Source organism: Lontra canadensis, unplaced genomic scaffold (assembly GCF_010015895.1).
Source record: "Lontra canadensis isolate GAN:19392208 unplaced genomic scaffold, GSC_riverotter_1.0 scaffold1, whole genome shotgun sequence".
Lineage (NCBI taxonomy): Eukaryota > Metazoa > Chordata > Mammalia > Carnivora > Mustelidae > Lontra > Lontra canadensis.
This window is the reverse complement of record NW_022630995.1, coordinates 104,051,166-104,070,748: the sequence shown is the minus strand read 5'-3', so window position 1 is coordinate 104,070,748 and position 19,583 is coordinate 104,051,166. Positions and strand designations below refer to the sequence as shown.

At 35.8% G+C, this 19,583-nt stretch overlaps 1 protein-coding gene across 2 annotated transcripts in view; it reads left to right on the top strand.

Moving 5' to 3' along the window:
* BANK1 (B cell scaffold protein with ankyrin repeats 1) overlaps positions 1 to 19,583 on the top strand; it is a 305,074-nt gene that overhangs the window by 241,490 nt on the left and 44,001 nt on the right. For both annotated transcript variants that reach the window (XM_032860894.1, XM_032860891.1), the window contains exon 8: positions 15,370 to 15,448. In XM_032860894.1, coding sequence (XP_032716785.1) covers positions 15,370 to 15,448 — 79 coding nt within the window. The remainder of the gene's footprint in view (positions 1 to 15,369; positions 15,449 to 19,583) is intronic.

The following is a 19,583-nucleotide window of genomic DNA, read 5'->3' as shown; positions in this document are numbered from 1 at the left end:
TACTAGCTACCATCTCTACATTTTTCTTCTGCTGGACACACAATCCTGTGTGGCAGGATGGATAGGAGGATGGCAATATATGTGAAACAGCTTTGAAAATCATTAATTGCTTGATAAATGCAGAGAACTGTCATTACGACCTTTCTAAATCATGGGATCTTCATCTCCCTATTATTTGGCAGCAAGATGAAGGGGAGTGCCCGTAGCCACATATCACATATATCTCAGAAAAGAACTGTGGATAAAACCCTGATTAGGAGAAACTCAGTGCATCTGGTGATCATGAACAAATCATTAAAAACTCCTCCACCTCTGTTACCCCATTTGCGGTGTGAGTATAGTAACAGGTAATTGTGTATATTGCTTGAAGTAGGTTTAGAAGGAATAAGAGCCACACATACTTTAGTTCTGTGCTACCAAGGAGATACAGCCCATTAAGTTATCAAATGATATTACTGTGAAACCCATATGTTCTTACTTGTAACATTTTCATCTTACAACAGTTTTTTCTTTCCTGAAAAATTGGGCCAAAGCAAGATTCTCTGATTATAACATATGTCCATTCATCCCATTTTTTTTTTATTTCTCAGAACACAAAAAAATTTATGAGAGACTTTTCCCTGTATTTATACCAAGCCAAATGTAAAAATGTAGCTGTCTCCTGCTTCTCAAAAAATGGCTAGCTGATTTGCAAGCAGGGGTAGCAGAGGAAAATGAACAGGGATGTGTGGAGTCCACTGAATGTCACCTGTTTTCTCTGGCCTCTGACCCCATTGCCTCCATTAGCTCTCCTCCACTGGCAACGGAACAGCTGTGATATGGTTTTACGATGTCTTGCTGTGCTTTCAAATGCCATTACCGCTGTTTTGCCCATCTCTTCTTTGGGGACTGAGAGTGCGCCTTCCATTTCTTCCTAACTCAGATAATACCCAAGACAATACTCCTCTCAGCCTGTGTTCTATGGACGGAATCAATGAACAGTTGGTTCCCAGCCACCCGACCCCAGGGCTGGAAGTACAGGGGAGACAGGACGCACCGAGCAACTAAGGTTCGCCTGCACCCCAGAGACACACATCTGTTGTCCCTACCCTCTGGTCAAGCTGGACAACCCATTGTCCCTAACACAGCCCATTGTTTCCCGAACACAGCCCGAACTTTTCCATGTCCGCATTTGATTATTTTGCTCTGACTGCCCAGGATGCCCAGTTCCCACCTCTATCCCTACTTTTAAATACTTTATCATCTTTAGAAGATGTGTCAAATGCCAGCCATCACCCTGAGACTGGAGTGCTTCTTGCAAATTTTTGTCAGCTCTCTCTCCTGTGAATCTCTACAACTCTTGACTCATAATACCCTTAGGTGACTTCACGCATTCTTCTTGATATATGCTCATTTACTTTTTTCCCTTATTGTTTGGGCCCTCTAATAAGACTCATTAGCTATATAAGCTTGGACAAGTTATTTGAGCCCACTGTGCCTATTTTTTTCACTCATTATATGAAGATTACAATAGCAAAATTGTTTTGAGGATTAAATAAGTTAATGTGAGTACAAAACTTAGACCTATGTCTGGCACACAGTAATATGATGTAAGTTATTAGTTTTTGCAATAACATTGTTACACGTATCATGTATATTATAAACATGTATATGGATGTCAGTGTTTTTTTTTTTTTCAGAGAAATTTATGCTTCCTTATAGTCCCATTTCCTAATATATTTTCCTCTATTTATCGGGTTACAAATAAATGTTTTTAAATAAGTAAATGAAAAAATAAAGCTCTTGATTCTATTGTTGTAATTCTTTCGAGATTGAACTTTTCCTTTTTTTTTTAATTTTATGTTATTTTTCCAATGTTCCAAAGTTCACTGTTTATGCACCACACCCAGTGCTCCATGCAATTCGTGCCCTCCTTAATACCCACCACCAGGCTCACCCATCCCTCCAACCCCTGCCTCCAAAACCCTCAGTTTGTTTCTCAGAGTCCACAGTCTCAGACTGAACTTTTTCCTAAAGATACTGCTTAATTTGATGAGCAAATCAACTTTTTAGTAAGGCGCATTTCTTTGTAAAACTTCAAAATGCCCTCAAACATAGGGCATAATATTTAATTTTTTATTCATTCACTTAACTCAACTGTTAATAAATGCAAATCTCAGGTAAAGTAATTCAGTCCTTATCTTACTGTTTTAATTTCATGATCCATAACAATGTGAAGTGGCTCAAATGTCTAGACAGAATGTTAATTATGTAATGCTAGAAAGCTAGATGACTTAGTGATTCAATAATCATATTTCTGTGTTATGCCATTGTTGGTTTCTATAGAATTTCACCCCAAACAGTTTCAGAGATACTTTCAGACAAAATGAAGAACATTAAAAATCTAGGGGCATGTGAATTTCTTTTTAAGTTTTTATATATTGTATTTTTTAAAAGAACTTTTAGACCTACAACAAAATTGAAAGGAAGCTATAGAGATTTCCCAAATACTTCTTGCCCCTACACATGCATAGTCTCTCCCACCATCAATGTCACTCACCAGAATGGTACTTTTTTTTTTTTTTTTCCCAAGGATGAACCTACACTCATGCTTCATAATCACCCAAAGTCCATAGTATACCTTCAAGTTCACTCCTGGTGCTGTACATTCTATGGGTTTGGACAAAAGTATAATGACATATATCCAACATTATAATAGCATACAGAATATTTTACCGCCCTACAAATATTCTGTACTCTGCCTAGTCATCTCTCCCCCCACCCCACCCCTGGGAACCACTGATCTTTTTACTATCTCCATAGTTTTGCCTTTTCTGGAAAGTCAGATAGTCAGAATTGTATAGTATGTAGCCTTTTCAGATTAGCTTTTATCACTTAGTAATATGCATTTATGATTCTTCCATGTTTTTCATAGCTTGATTACTTATGGGTTTTTTGGTTTTTGGTTTTTGTTTTTAGCACTTCATAGTACTCTGTTATCTGGAGGTACCACAATTTATTTATCCATTCATGTACTACAGAACATCTCAGTTGCTTGTAAGTTTTTGTAATTATGAATAAAGTTGCTATAAACATCCATGCACAGGTTTTTATGTATACCTAGGTTTTCAACTCCTTTGGGTAAATACCAAGAAGTGAGATTGCTTTGCCATATGTTAACAGTATATGCTTAATTTTGTAAAAAACTGCCAACTTGTCTTCCAAAGTAGCTATACTGTTTCACTTTCACACAACATTGGGTGAGAGTTCCTGTCACTCCACATTCTCACCAGCTTCTGGTGTTGTCAATGTACGGAGTTTTGGCCATAGGTATAGAGTAATATCTTATTTTTTAGTTTGCATTTCCCTTGATGACCTATGATTAGCAGTATCTTTTTTTATATTTATTTGCCGACAATTTGTATATATTCTTTGATGAACTCTCAGGGTCTTGGTTCACTTGTCATTTGTTTTCTTCCTGTTGAGTTTTAAGAGTTCTTTGTGTATTTTGGCTAACAATCCATTATGAAATGTATCTTTTGAAAATATATTCCCTCAGTTTGTGGCTTATCTTGTAATTTTCTTGATGCTGTCTTCTACAGAGCAGAAGTCTTTGATTTTAATGAAGTCCAGCTTAGTAATTCTTTCTTTCATGGATTGTTTTTGTTCTCATATCTAAAAAGGCATCACCATACCCAAGGTCACCTGGGCTTTTCCTACGCTATCTTCTAGGAGTCTTAGTTTTGCATCTTACACCTAGGTGTCTGATCCATTTTGTGAAGGGTTTGAGGTCTATGTCTAGATTCATTGTTTGCATGTAGATGTCCATTTGTTCCAGAACCGTTTGTTGAAGACACTATCTTTGCTCCACTATATTGCCTTTGTTGCTTTGTCAAAGATGAATTCATTGTACTTATAGGGAAACTTCTTTTTAATTTAAAGAGACTACTTTAAAGTACATATATCCTATTGTGAAGCCATTTTTCAGTCAACTGCCATGGCTGGCCATTTGAAAATAACTAGCTGTCTACATTTAAAACCAGAAAAGTCCCTCTCAAAAGATATGCAAAGGTAAAATCAAAGGTGAACTGCATTGGGCAAATTTATTTAAACGTCATATAAGGTTACATACTCATGGAGTTACTTCCAGATGAAAATGCATATTAGACACACCTTGATTTCCATGATAGTAGTCCCAATTTCTTTTAGGCTGTAAATGTGAAGATTAAGAATTATTTTAACAAGTGAGATCTACTAAATAAATCATGTGAAGTTTAAAAATGCCAAGCTACCAGCTCCCAAGAAGCAGGTTTGCAGTTCTCAGTGACAGAATGAAGTGGGATGAGGCTCATTGTACAGTAACGGTAGACTATGAACAACAGCACCCTGAGTGTTTTGGTGACTCCTCCCCCACAAGATAAAATGCATTTCATCATTACAAGTTAAAAGCTTTCAGATTTCTGGGCTAAAGAAAATGGGGATTTTCTTCCAAAGCGAATTTATTGGTTTTATTGATTCTCCTCTATTTTGATTTTACATGTGGGTGGATGGGAAGTATATTTCTTTAATATATAGCAATGCTGTTTCCTCTATCACAAAAGTTTTCATTTTATTTTACCCTACCTGAACTGAAAATTTAGTTTCAACAGGTTCTATTATCAACTTATCAAATTTATTCTACTACCATTTTTGTTGTTTAAGGTACATAAAAACACATTTTTTATAATTTTTCTTAAATAAATTCATATTTACCTAAGATCTAAAAGTGTACATCCTGCCAATGTACTTAGGAAGTTAAGTAGAATGGTAAAGGTCTGGGGTGCCTGGGTGGTTTAGTTGATGAAGCATCTGCCTTCAGCTCAGGTCATGATCTCAGGGTCCTGGGATTAAGCCCCATATCAGGCTCCCTGCTCAGCCGGGAGTCTGCTTCTCCCTTTTCCTCTGCCTAATCCCACTTGCCAACTCATGCTCTACTTCACTGTCTCTCTCTCTCTCTCTCAAATAAATAAATAAAATCTTTTAAAAAAAAACAGAATTGTAAAGCCCTTCTGATAACTAATTTGAATGGAATCTGATCAATTGAGATAGGGTGAAAATGGCGGCTTTTAGTAAGGAGAATTATTCATTGAGGGTACATGTACATCTCCCAGGTTTTTCTGGTTATGAGAAAATTGAGAAAATTATCATAATTTCTGAACTTACTGTTTTGCTACTGAATGATTTTGATAGTGTTACTAGTTAAACTCCACAATTTAAATATAAAATTATAAAATGAGAGGAAATACATAGAGTACTACGATGTGTTTCAGTATAAAAAATATTGAATCCACATATATAGAATATGTGTCTTTTGTATACTTTTATTTGTAGTGATTTTTTTCCACGGGAACAGCTTCATCTGAATTGTTACCTGCCTTCAAATTGAAGTTGGAGGATAGAAATTTTAGTTACTATCCCACCATGTCTTCATTAATTGATAATTCACCTTTTCTAACTGTTTATCTTTCATGTTTTAAATGCTCTAATCAATAAGAATCGACTCTTCTAATTCTTTATTTGGAAGTGAGGGATTATTCCAGCCATATAAACACCTACTGGGAATACACTTGCAACAATATAAGTTTAAGAATCGTTTGGTTTAATTTGTCAAAAACACTTATTTTTTTACAGTAATAATATAAACTTAAAGGATCTTTTGTTTCATTTGTCACGTAATACATGTTACCTAACAACTGAAGAGTGTACTCTTTGGTGGAGACTGTTGTCTCTAAGTGGTATTTTATATTTGTTTTTGGCTTGAATTTCAGAAAATATTCACTCTTCCAGTTTTAGCTAAATGAAATGTCCAACAGCTGTGAAGATGACAATTCCAGCCTTTTATTATTCAGCTTGGTTTTTTCCATTGGTTCTCTTTGACCCTCAGATTATCGAAGGCTTAGAAAAAAAAGACGAAAAAGCGACTTCTAGCAATAATCAACATAAATGTAAACCTGGCCACCTCTTTACTAACTCCAGTCTGCCAACTTGGAAACAGGGAAACCCATCCATTATTTAGTGTCTGTTTCGTTTTCCTCCAAATGAAAGCATTTTTTTTAATTTGATTTTATTGGAGCATTCAAAACAGCATAATGATTTATACTTTTGACCTAATGGTATTTTGTGTTTCCTCAACAGACCTTTACCTTTTTTTAACTTATGATTTTGAAATTAAAACTTATTTCAAGAGTTTAGAATTGTGAATAGCAAAGCTTTATGCTGCTGTCATGTATGTGCCTTTGTTCTTCTTATAGGAATAGAAAAACAGAGTTAAGGTAATGAATGCAGCAATCACAGGTTCATGGTTTATTAAAATCAAATTCGTTAGTCCCTTCTTAACTACTCATCTGTGTACTTTGAGTCTCATCCGTGGCCAATTTACTCTTCCCTACTCTTGGCGAACCTAGTAAGATATACCCTTCTGAGTTAACACCTGTGTTCCCTTATATCATTTCATCCTGGAAGAAGGCAATCTAAGTTTAATATTAGCCTGAACAAGTCCTTGTTGCAATAGCAACATTGTAAAACCAAATATAAACCATTTGGGGATTAAACACTGTAGAATCACTTGAGAAACCCATTTCCTCAACAATCCTGCTGACATCCAGCTCTTAGGATGCTCTGTATATCAAAGTCCGTGGAAATGGTGCTCCAGGAGAAAATCCATGTACACCCCACACAAGCATTACCCAAGAGCCCCGCTTAATTTCCATTAACTTAATTGGTCCAATATTGATCACCATCACATCTGTCTTAAAACTCCTCACACTTCAAAGCAAACATTTTTTATTGTAAGCTATAAAAATATCCCTACCACTTGGAGGTCTTTATTTTTATTCTCTATATTCCAACTTGAATAGAATTGATCTTTACTCAATCTTATAACTGAATATAAATTTTTACATAAACATAGCTTAGTAATATGAAAACAATAGGGCAACATAAAAGGTCATTCTGTCATAAAATAATGTTCTTCATGAAGATAATAGAGATAACAGTTGTTTAGTGCTTTCTATGTGGCAAGCTCTGTGCTAAGTACTTGATATTTTCTTATTTAACATTCACAATAACCCTCTGACATTAGGTATATATATATAGTCATTTTTACTTCCAGAGTGGTCAAGAGTGAGAAATTGTTGAAGCTCATGTGGGTAATAAAGAGAAGATGAGATTTGAATCCAGATTTTTCTGACAATACTTCTGGACTCAAACTTTTAAATAATTTACATGTGTTTATAGATGGGATGTTTAATAGCAATACCAATCATCATCATTACTGTCACCTACAAATATTTATAATATTCCACAATTGGGATATAATAAGCAAATGTTGACTCGACTCTACTCTTTGCATCAAAATTCACATGTTCTCCCAAAAATTCACCTGCCTCTTTGATTGGGTAGCTTTGCTCTTTGCCCTCTGCATATGGCCTGCTCAACCTAGCTTTTGCTTGCACCAATTCTCCTTGCCAAGAACACCACGTTCTTTCTTCTTTCACCAATTCATCTATTATTTATTCATCCATTAACTCAGCAATCATGCATTAGTTCCTGGGACTAGAGTCAAGATTTAGCTCTCGAGTTTTAACCATTTTTCAAATTCCAGCTCTAATTATTCCAACCTAGGATAATTTCATTTTTCTTATCTTCTATTGCAGTCTTTACTTAAACCAAATGCTTAAGGGACTACAATTATTTTATGCATTTCACTTTTATTTTCCTAGCTAAATATGTGCATCCTGGGAATATATTATATATAACATATTTTATATTTATATATAACATATAAATATAATATATAATATATATTATATATAATATATTATATATAACATATTTTGCATAGCCCCTGGAAATTAGTGTTTCTCCTAGTGTTATAATATTATGCATACAGCAAACATTCAATAAGTATTTATTGACTGATTGACCAAGGCTGGTAAGAATTGTCATCCTCAAAAATGCTGGATGGCATATATAGATACATACTAAGAATTTCCCTGAGTTCTGCATGTTTTTGTAAATTTGCCTGTACCAGAAACTCCTTCCTCTTCAAGATGCTTTAGTTGCATTCTGAATTACCATTCTGAAATCAGAAAAAGCTCCTTAAGAATGATTCTCTTCGCTTTGAACTTTGATCTGTATGATTACATCCTCCTTCTATCTGACATTTTTCTCTCTGTGTTCTCTCTTTTACCAAACCCCTCTTGCTGCTGTCTCCATTCCATTTAACATCATTTCTAAATGATGGACACAACTATCTGGCTTTTGTTTTCAGTGTATTGTTCAAAAGCATCTAATACCCAATCAACCCATGTAATTTCATAGCAATATTTAAAAAATTTTTTTCATTTCTAGTAAAGAAATATAGTAGGATTTGATTAAATGTAATTTATAGTTCATTGTCCAATTGTTTGTATCTAAGCACTCTTTTGGTATCTTTATAACTTAATTGGGATTTTGTACTTATTCTTCAATTCAATGCTATCAGTCTATTTCGTAGTTAAGTGTCTTGTTGACTTAAAAGTTTATTTGAGGGGCACCTGGGTGGCTCAGTTGGTTAAGCAGCTGCAGTTGGCTCAGGTCATGATCCCGGAGTCCTGGGATCAAGCCCTGTGTTGGGGGGGGGTCCCTGCTTAGTGGGGAGTCTGCTTCTCCCTTTGCCCCTCACCCCACTCTTGTGCTCTTTCTCCCTCTCTCAAATAAATAAATGAAATATTTTTTTTTAAAGTTTATTTGACAACCATATAATTAACTGATTTCTCTTTTTCCAAACTGGTAAACTTCTTAACTTCATAAAGAAATGGGAAGAATCACCATTTGATAGTCATATACCCATTCTAAATGTATCTTTCAAGTGTTACATGAAACAACTCAAAGGATATCTAAGATGCTGATATTATATCTTGACATTAGATTCTGACCTCCAGTTTCATAGAAAAGATGTTTTTAACCGATGTTCTCATCTCTAAATGACAAAAGTTCTCTAGAGCATTATAGCATTGTGCTGAACAGAAATTTGCATAACCATATTTGACCATTTTCCTCTAGCCTTTGGCATCAAAACTGTAAAAAATCTTGTTTATCTCATCTCCTTGATACTTATTAAGTATTCCTTCTTCACTAAATATTTTCTTTCCGGGGCGCCTGGGTGGCTCAGCTGGTTAAGCTTCTACCTTCTGCTCAGGTCATGATCCCAGTGTCCTAGGATCCAGCCCCATGTCAGGCTCCCTGCTTAGCAGGGGGGTTTGCTTCTTCCTCTGTATCTGCTCATGTACTTTCTCTCTTGCTCACTCTCTCTCTTAAATAAATAAATAAAATCTTATAAATAAATAAATATTTTTCTTTCAATAGTCCTCAATATCCTTCACCTTGACTATTGAAATAGCCTCCTCTCCCTCTCACCCACTATTATCAGAATTATTTTTCTAAAATATAGGCAGGAACATGCTACTTCACACTTCTTGGGAAATAATAACAAACTCAAGAACCTTTAAAAGTTTATAAAATAAAATCATAATATACCACCACATCTTGACATTCAAATATATCCTTCCATGCAACCTAACCAAACCAACTAGGAACTACTTACCAGGTCTTCCTTTTGGTTCAGTCATGTTTGCCCATTAGCCAAGAACTTGCTTCCTCCCTTTTTTCTTTTTTGCAGATTAAAACCATACTCACCCTCTAAGACTCAGCTTGAATACCACCTACCCTGAGCTGTCCTCTGTTCTATCCACCTAATGGAAATGATTATAGGTTTCTCTCTACCTTATAACCTCTCTCAAGTATATGTATATTTTAAAAGCTTTTTTCATTTTGCCTTATCTACATTCCTTCTGTTCTCCACAGTTGTAAAACACTTGAGGTTTGGGATCATGAAATTTTCCCATGTATATCCCACTCTGTCTACTACCGTGTTTTGTGCATGTGTGCTTTAGATGTTATTACCATCTTCACAGCCCTTGCCTGCAATAAAACACTTTCACTGATATTTCTAATTCATTTTTTGAAAAATTTTAAGCACAGTTGCCCTATTCATATCATGGTTCTTAAAATTCTATACATGTTGCCTTCCATTCTTCACTTCCATTTTAAGATTCTTCAATCCAGCATGAATTCATACAAGTCTGTTATAATTCCCCTCACCAGGGTAACCAGTGACCCTGATTGAAAAATACTGTGAACTGTTTTCAGAGCTTTTCTTTTTCATTGCCAGTGAATCATTTAATATTGGGATTTACTTGAAACCCTCTGTCTTAGTCAATTCAGGTTGCCATAAGAAAAATTCCATAAACTGATGCTTATAAATAACACTTATTTTTCACCATTCTGAGAATGGTAATTCCCAAAATATGGTCCCGGCAGATTCAGTGTCTGGTGATGGCACTGTTCCTAGATAGGCACTGTTCATAGATAGCCATGTTTTCACTGTATCCTCATACTGCAGAGGGGTAAGGGATCTCTGAGGGTTACTTTTATAATGTTAATTAATCTAATCAGCATTAGAGTAATTAATTAGCATAATTTATCTAAATAGAGTAATCACTAATCCCTTCAGGAGGGCCCTTCCTAATGACCTAATCACCTCCCAAGGGTCCCCAGCTGCTAATACCATCACCCTGAGAGTTAGAATTTCAACATATGAATTTTGGGGTAGACTCGTTCAATTTAAGCATTCTCTTTCCTGATTTTTCTGATATCTTTCCCTCCAGGCTTTCTCCTTTGCTTTTGACTGTTTATTCTAATATCCTTTGCTGCATACTAGAATACAAAAATCAGAAAAGTTTGAAGCAAATGTTATATCTAGGAATCATCATGATATAGATGTAAATTAAAGAAAATGGAGTGAATAAGATCACCTAGAGAAAATTCATTCTGTGACAAGAGAAGGACAAGCATAGGACCCAAGAAAAGCCAACTTGTAAAGAGGGTTGGGCAGTACAGACTATAGACCACATATAAAAACAAATTTTGCTTGGAAAAAATATCTAAATCCTACATTTTTCTTGTGATACATTGTTTTAGTATTATATCAGTGTGTGAACAAGAGAATGAACCAGTTATCCACAGGTTCCTTTCAAATTTTGGGATTCCATAATTTTATTTATTTTTTATTTATTTATTTTTAAAGAGTTTATTTATTTATTTGACAGATAGAGATCACAAGTAGGCAGAGAGGCAGGCAGAGAAAGAGGAGGAAGCAGGCTCCCTGCTGAGCAGAGAACCCGATGCAGGGCTCAATCCCAGGACCCTGAGCTGAAGGCAGAGACCCCAACCCACTGAGCCACCCAGGCGCCCCCATAATTTTAAATGAAAATAACTATTTTTTCACATTTACAGCTACAATCCTAACAAAAGAACGAATTTAAATTTTGTCATTCCCACTTTTGTGAGAGAGATGGCTGAAATCAAACCAAGTATATGGTCCAGGAAAGGTGCAGGTACCTCATGAAGGCACAACTGTGGTGGGTTTGAAACAAACAGGGTGAGAGTGTGATTACAAGGTCACATGCCAAGGTGAAGTTCATAGCTTATTGTTAGAGCTGCACCATGGGCAGACATCAAGACCAAAAGCCTGTCTGAAAAAATGGAACATACGTCCTCAGGTTATTCTAATAAAACTTTAGTCCACAGTAAGGAAAATGTCCACTTTCCCCCTCCTCGCAGCTCATCTCTTATTGTTCTTCATTCTTTTCCCAATCTTAGGACTTCCTATTTAATTTTTACACTGAAGATTTCAATTCCTATTATCTAAAGAGAACTTCATTAAAAATCATATGATTCTGCTTTTATACCATATTCCTAGAGGCCTAAGGAGAAAATAATTCTCTTAAAAGATGTAATGATAGCTAAAATAATATAGTCCTTCTATGCACCTCTGAAAAAAATATTTAAGGCTCTGATATTATTATTCGTGGCTTTAGTAAAACATTGTTCATTATTCCTCACATTTAAGAACTATAATCTTTATTACTTCCATTGGAATATTATCTTAGATTCTGCATCCTAGTATATTCATTTAGGGTAAAATATAAGATCCAGGGCCTGTTTGCTACTCTTCAAACATGTATGTGTCTTCTTATTCTCATTCCACAGACTGCCATGTGCTTTACAGGTGGCAAAATCATTTATAATCAACACTATGGAAAGTTGGGCAAGAGTTAAGCTAATTATAATATCTTCAGAATCTCATAACAAGATTTGGAAACCAACTGCCATGTGAAGATTGTTTTTATTCACTCCCTCAAAATCAGAAAATGATGATCAATTTGTACAGTGCTAGATGCCAAAGCCATGTGGAGCTTTATAAATCTCAGTCAACAAGAAGTTCTCTTTTTAGTTTATCTTTGATAATGAATGATTTTAATTTCATTAAACATTGTGTGCTGCAAAGAGTATCTGTGGGCTGGAATATTAAATTGAGCATATTCAGGGGATAGATTTTATTATTTAAGCTGGATTTTTCATTTAGAGAAGTGGGACTCAAGGTACGTATCAAGATATCTTTTTAACACAATCTCCTCACAAAAAAAGCAAACTAATAAAATTTTGCCCCGATTATCTGATTATTTCTTAATTCTCCGTTTCACTTCTAAGAACTGGATTTGTGTACTGAACTAAAATATTATATTCTAATCATCTTATTATTTTGTCTTCTCTCCCTATAAAAAGATGATAGTTGTGGGAATGGAAATACTATGTCTCTTATTTTTAACTTATTTTCCCAAATTGCTAACAGATTAGTTAGCACATATTAGGCCTGCATAAATATTTAACAACTGAATGAAGTTAGACTCTAGCCTTAGAAAAAGGAACTTATTAGAAAATTACCCTTTTTTCATTCTTAACTCTATTATCTTATAAATTATCTAAGCATTTTTATTAACAAAGCCACAATGCCACACCTCAATCAGATAGAAAGTTTATATTTCAGGTCTTTTTCTATCAGTAGAGCTTCTAGAGGCACACAGTTGAGAAAAAAAAAGGTTAAATAATTATTGATTATTGAAGATTCTCCCATCAAATCGATGTGATCACTCTGCTTATTAAATGCATATCTATATTTTGTAGGATGAAGGAAAACCTAACATGTGCAGGTTACATTTATTAAGCACTCACTGTGTGGTGGAGATAATATGTGTTTCGCTTACATTATTCTTATTTAAACCTCTCAGCAAACTGATGGCATACATATTACTATTCACATTTCACAGGATAGAATATTAAGATTTAGAGTTAAATATCTTGCTTGATATCATGCAGCTAATCACTAATAGAGATAATAGAGCTGTGATTTGATTGACTGCACCATCCATGCTCTGCCCACTGCCCCACACAGCCAAGTGCTAAAGTCATTATATGTCAGGGTACAACCACTCTTGCTGTCTTTGAAGCCATCATTGATTTCATTCAACAATTATTAATACGTCATGAATCTAACATATTTTTGAAGGCAAATCTGATTTTAAGTGTAAGGAACTCAAGTAAGAAACCTTTGTTTTTTAGTTTGAATATTTCTAAAAATCCTCTCACTCCTGAGAAAACAATTAGTCTCTGCATAGCCTGATATAAAAAATGTCAGTTTTACATAATATTTATGAGCCAGCTCAAATCTGTCAAACTCAGCTACTTTTTAAATTTGGAAAGCTTCTTCCTTCAATACCTTTTTGGGCTTGCTTTTTGTTTATTAATACAAATGTCATATAGCTTAAGTTAGGACACAAAAATGAGTGCATTAGATTGTAACCTCAGTGCACACACATACACCCATACCCTTGCCTATAGTCTCTTTATTAATTCACACTGATTTTGAGCTCATAATGTCTAGGCTTATGAATAGTAGATGGGAAATTTTCACATAATTTCTGAAATCTTTGAAAACCATCCCTGTTATCCAATCTGTAAAAACTTCCTTGATATGATTGTAAGAGTTTTATGGATTTTTTTAATATATTCTTGATCTATCTTATGAAGTAAAGAGGTCAGTCTAATTGGAAACAAAGAATGGCTACATTAAACAATGCATTTAATACCAAAGCATGCAAATATCAATCAACATGTCAATCTCCCTTGTAAAGTTGCGATTTTTCATATTAGCATTTGATTGAGTCCACCAAGGGGAAAATATGATTTAAATATAAAATGAGCTTCTGAATCAAGCTCACTACAAAAAATACTAAAAAGATTTTTATTTTTAAGATTCTACTAGAAATCAAAGACCATGATGTTTAGTTAAAAAGAAAGGACGGAAGGAGGGAAAGAAGGAAGGAAGTTAGTTAGTTTCACTGGGGTCCCACTGGCCAAAGTGAGTGACCAACCAAATTGATGAGGTCAATATGCAGGTCAAATACTTTGCATACCAAAGCTATTATAAATTTAATAATGCTTCAATATGAATGCTTCTAATTTTTAAAGGGACATTCCCAATGCAGAGCAAATGGACTAATCATTTCAGCTTTAATAAAAACAAAAGAATAAATCATTTGAAGAATCACTTGCAGTTCATGGTAACAAAATGTGACCTATGTTAATGCAACCGACCTCCACCTCGTTCTCTAGATGCTTTGGCACAGAGTTGTCACTGGTATTACTTACCTTACTCTAGGAGCACAAGTATGTTCCCCTACTGTAGACCCCATGTCTCCTTCAGAGATTGTAAACAAAGAGTAGCAATTCAGAGATGACAGATTTCTTTTTTTTCTCAGTAATTCTTCCTTCTTAGTGGAACTGACTTCAGAAAAACAAACATAAATACCCTTAGTCTGTTTCTTTTTTCTTTTTAAAGACAGAAAATAAACCATTTTACAATTCCACTGTCTTTCATTGTATTATAATACTTGATGTAATTAAGAATGTCTTTTGAACTGATAAAAGATACAGAAATGTTAAAATGAAAGAAAGCTTTTATTTTATTTTGTTTTTAAATTTTATTTATTTATTTGAAAAAGAGAGCATGAACAGGGCAGAGGGAGAAACAGACTCCCCACTGAGCAGGGAGCCAGATGCCAGACTCCATCCTGGGTATCATGACCTGACCCCAAGGCAGACACTTAACCAACTGATTTCATGACTATAGTTTTGAATCTTAAAGTAGTTGCTAATAGTTTCATTTTTAAGTTAATTTGTTGTCTATTCGAAGTGTTTTATTGCCACAGTTATACTTTTAATACTTTTTGTCACTGAACTCTTGTAGATGGAAAAAATACAATAGCTAAGATAAGTAGTATAATCAAGGTATTTAAATAAAAACTAAAACCATAATTTCCATAGGTATTAACTTTCCTTTTGGTGTCTGTAGATGCAGATATATTAAGATTAATGGATATTATTTAAAATTACGTTCATTTTTTTCAGATCCTGGAAGTTAGCAGAAATGATGAGCAAGAAAATGACTATGAAGATGATATTACCTCATTACTTATATCTTCTCCTAGTAAGTGTTCCTGGATGTTAGAAATATATGTATATATGTAGTATCTGTATTAAGGTACATGTAACTGGTAAAACAAGAGAGCACAGGAGAGCATGGAAAAGCATTTAATTGACTGAATGACTTTTAATTTATAATACGGTAGATATGTTACTAGATTATCTTGCTAATTTACATACTTCTATTAAGTTCATGTTAAATAATCAAAAACCAGTCTTTCCTACCCAGAGAGAATACACAAGTCAAGTTGATGCAAATATTCTATTTGACAACTCTGTTTTTTCAGTTTTTTAAAAACAAAGTCACATTCTTTTCAGACCTTAGTGATGAAGTTCTTGAACCTAGGTGAGGTTCGGTGGGGTGAGGTTCGGAGCCGACAGCTAAGAAAGAATTCTTAAGACATCTTTGGTGCAAAAGGTGGTTTATTAGAGCACGGGGACAGGACCCGTGGGCAGACGGAGATGCTGCGCCATTTTCCTGAGGGGTGGCTGATTATATACACAGGAGTTGGGTAGGTGAGGACAAAGAGGGTGATGTTAGTCTCTAAGGAATTTTGGAAGCAAGGTCTCCAGGACCTTGAGGGGCTAGCTATTGTTGGGAGAAAGGTTATTCATTACTAGTAGTAAAAATCTTCTTGTGAGACCCTTTAGATGTATATCAGTGGGCCATATGCTTGGGAATGATTCTCGACACTATCTTGGAGATCTAGAGATAAAGTTTCACATTTCTCCTATCAAATGTCCTTGTTAGTGAGATTTGGGTTTAGAAGAAATTCAACTTTATTTAGGGCTTGAGGAACTTAGTTATTTGCCTCTGGAAATTGTGCTATTGTTAGATAGCTTCTTTGTTGTAAATCTCTAGGACATTGGTAAACCAAGGGAGACTCCTGTCTTGCAGGGCTGTGATCTCTGCAAGTTAACTATTTGTTTTTCTTTTAGGGCAGCCAGAGGTGCCTGAGGAATGTCACACATATTACTGAGGGGGGTGGGTGGAGGGGGGGTGCAAGGTGCCAGCTTTTGCTTTGTCCTCAGCCAGCCTCCTGCTCCCTCATCATTAGTGTTCTCTGCTAGGCAATGAGAAGCTTGGACTACAACTCTCTCTAAGATCCTTACTGGCTATAATAGGATATAATTCTATATTCTAATGTCCAAAGACTAATTCAGTCTTCCCACATGTATGTTACTCTACCCATTATTCCAGATTCCCCTGGTATACAATAGCTTGCTCAGTCAGAATCTTCACCAGCATGCCTGATAGGCTTCTCCCACTCACTGTTTTCAAATCCAAAAACCCTAATGCCTGACCTTTTCAAACCTACACTACCTGCTGACTTTCCCATCTCAGTAAGGGAAGATTCTTTCCTTATTTAATTTTGTCCAAAGACCTGGAGTCTCCCTGGGCTTTTTTACTTCCTCTCTCACCCCATATCCAATAAGATCAGACAGTTCTGTTGACTCTACCTTCACAGCATAGCCAGCATTCAGTTGTTCCTCACTCTGCCAAGATTTCTCCTAGTCCAGGCGCCATCAGCTCTCCCCTGGGTTATTGCAGTAGCACAGTGGTTGTCACTGAGGGACTGTTTCCCACCCACAAGAGGATTCTTGTCAATAAACAGAACTCGTCTTATTATCATGACTTGAGAAGGGAGGTTTACAACTGGCAGTAAGTGGGTGGACACCAGAAATTCTGCGAAATATCCTAGGATGCGCAGGACATACCCCACAGGATACAGGATCCAAAATGTCATCAGTATTGTTATTAAGAAACCCAGTGTAAGCAGCTTCCACATTTGCCAGCCCTAATGCTCTGTGCTCCTGAAGGAACTAGTCATTTTTCTCTTCCAAATTTCCCAGTACCTTCCCATCATACTCATCCTCCTCATCATCTAAAAAGCTCTAGATAACCTTTTCCAGTCCCATCTCTGACCACTCTATTTGTTTATTCACAGCATGGTGATATCTAACATATCAAGCATTCTCTGGCTACAGAGCATTGCCCTTTTAATGCTGCATAGTTGATATTCAGCTAACCATTACTGACCACTGGTTTCTCAAATATAGGCAAATGGACCTGCAAATCAAATACAATTAAATACAATGTCTAACTAGCATGTTTTGGCAAATCAATAAACACCTTCAAGAGTTATGGCATAACACAAAATCATGCTATGTATGTAAGCAATGGATTAATGCACTGATTTTTAAATTTATACATTTTATTTTCATTTTAATAATAATAAAACTGAAGATCATGACCACTTATTTATCATGACATTCAATCCTCAGAAGAACTGCCTGTACAGAGAGAAATGTTATTTCAATTGTTTATAGAGAACAACCTCACTTCCCTAGACCATTAGGACCTGGAATTGTCTTGTGTTTGAAATCCTGTGTGACTGGACTCGGGCCTCAGGCTCCCTAATGGGTTAGTGGGTGAATAACACACCTTAGCTGGCAGATTTTCACTGGTATGACCATCACTATGAGGCTTGCTAAAACTCACTGACCCACTACATCCAACTCTCCAGAGCTGGATCCCAGGTTTGGACATTTTTGAGAAAGACCAAGGAGGCTCTGTGGCTTAGACAGTGTGTACATAAAACATAAACACTGAATCCATAAACATAAGATGGCCATAAATAATTTCCTATAGCATGAATGTAATTCTTAGTTGATCGATTTGCCCAGACAGAACTAGTGAAGTTCCTTTGCTAGCCTGAGCCATAATTCCTTTTCAGTCACTGCATCATTGACTCCATCAACATTTCTGAAGACTACTTTACTGCAGGCTCGGTGTTTGGATTTAGAGGAAGAAAGATGAATGAGATTTGTGCAAGAGATCTCATTCTGTAGATTGCTCTTCTCAGGCTCCTAATTAAAGAATCTTGGTCCGCAGTTTTAGTACTGAAACTATATCTTTCTTCTTTTTCACATGAAAGGAAAGAACAATAAAAAATAAAATTCCATGTAGAAATATGGATATCATCATGGGTACGATTTTTCCTCATCACTAATTTTCTCCCATAACTGAAAAGTTTCTACAGATTAGCTGTTCACTGTTTAAAAAAAAAAAAAAAAAAAAGTCATTTTTCTCCATACTCTGCCAGTTTGCTTCTTTAGCCAAACTTCAGCTTAGCAACACTGTGAAACAAAAATCTTCTGCTTCTTTGTTGCACTGGCAATTACAACAATTCACATATTCCCTCCAATTTAGAGATTCCAAGATTGTTTTAAAATTTTGTGAATCCTTTATTTAAAGCAGAATTGTTATAAAGAAAATTTAAAAACAAATTTTAAGATTTAAAGTTACTGCATGTGTTTTTTCAGTTCTTCTTGAGTGGTTAGAGGGTATCGACTGGGTACACTAAGAAAACAAATGATGAAATCGTGATTGTTAAGATGGAGGGAATTTGGATTACTTGGTTAAGCTTCAGACGAGGGTATATTTCATGGGTGACAGAACTGTGTCTCAGAAAGATTTACCTACTATCGGTGATTTGATGCCTTCTCCACCAAAAAATATTAACACTCCTCCCTGTTATGCCCCAATAATGGGTCCGTGATTAAAGGAGCGAGACTGATACAAAGAGAAGGTCAAGCAAAGCTTTATTTCGTGCCAAGCATCAAGAATCAAACTGGCTGGCCAGGGCTGCACCTCTTATAGAGAGAGGGCGACCCCACGCTGCTTTACGGACCGGCTTTTAAGGGCAAAGGCCATGCGGTTGGGCTTGGCCATGCACAGGTGGCCAGTGAAACTGTAACACACAGAGAAAACTGCACAGTGTTGCTAGGTGACCAATTGAATTACCATTTCACCTTGGTTAAGATTGGCACCCAAAAGGCTCCCATAGGGTGGGGCCCATACTCCTTGGTAGCTAAGGAGACAGTATGCAACCCCCCACTGATCAGATGCCTCCACCTGGCCTGACCCATCCTTGTATCTGTGCTTTGTTACCTGAGACTGGTTTCCGGAACTTGTTTTTAAGTAGGTTCCCTGGGGGAAGGGGAGCAGGGACAGTTTAAGGGTTAAACAACAAAGTTATTGTTTAACCTCAATTGGAAGCCTCTGGCTAAAATAAAAATGTAAAATAGGTCCTTACACCCCCAAGTAATGTTTTCAAGAATTAAGATACAATCTG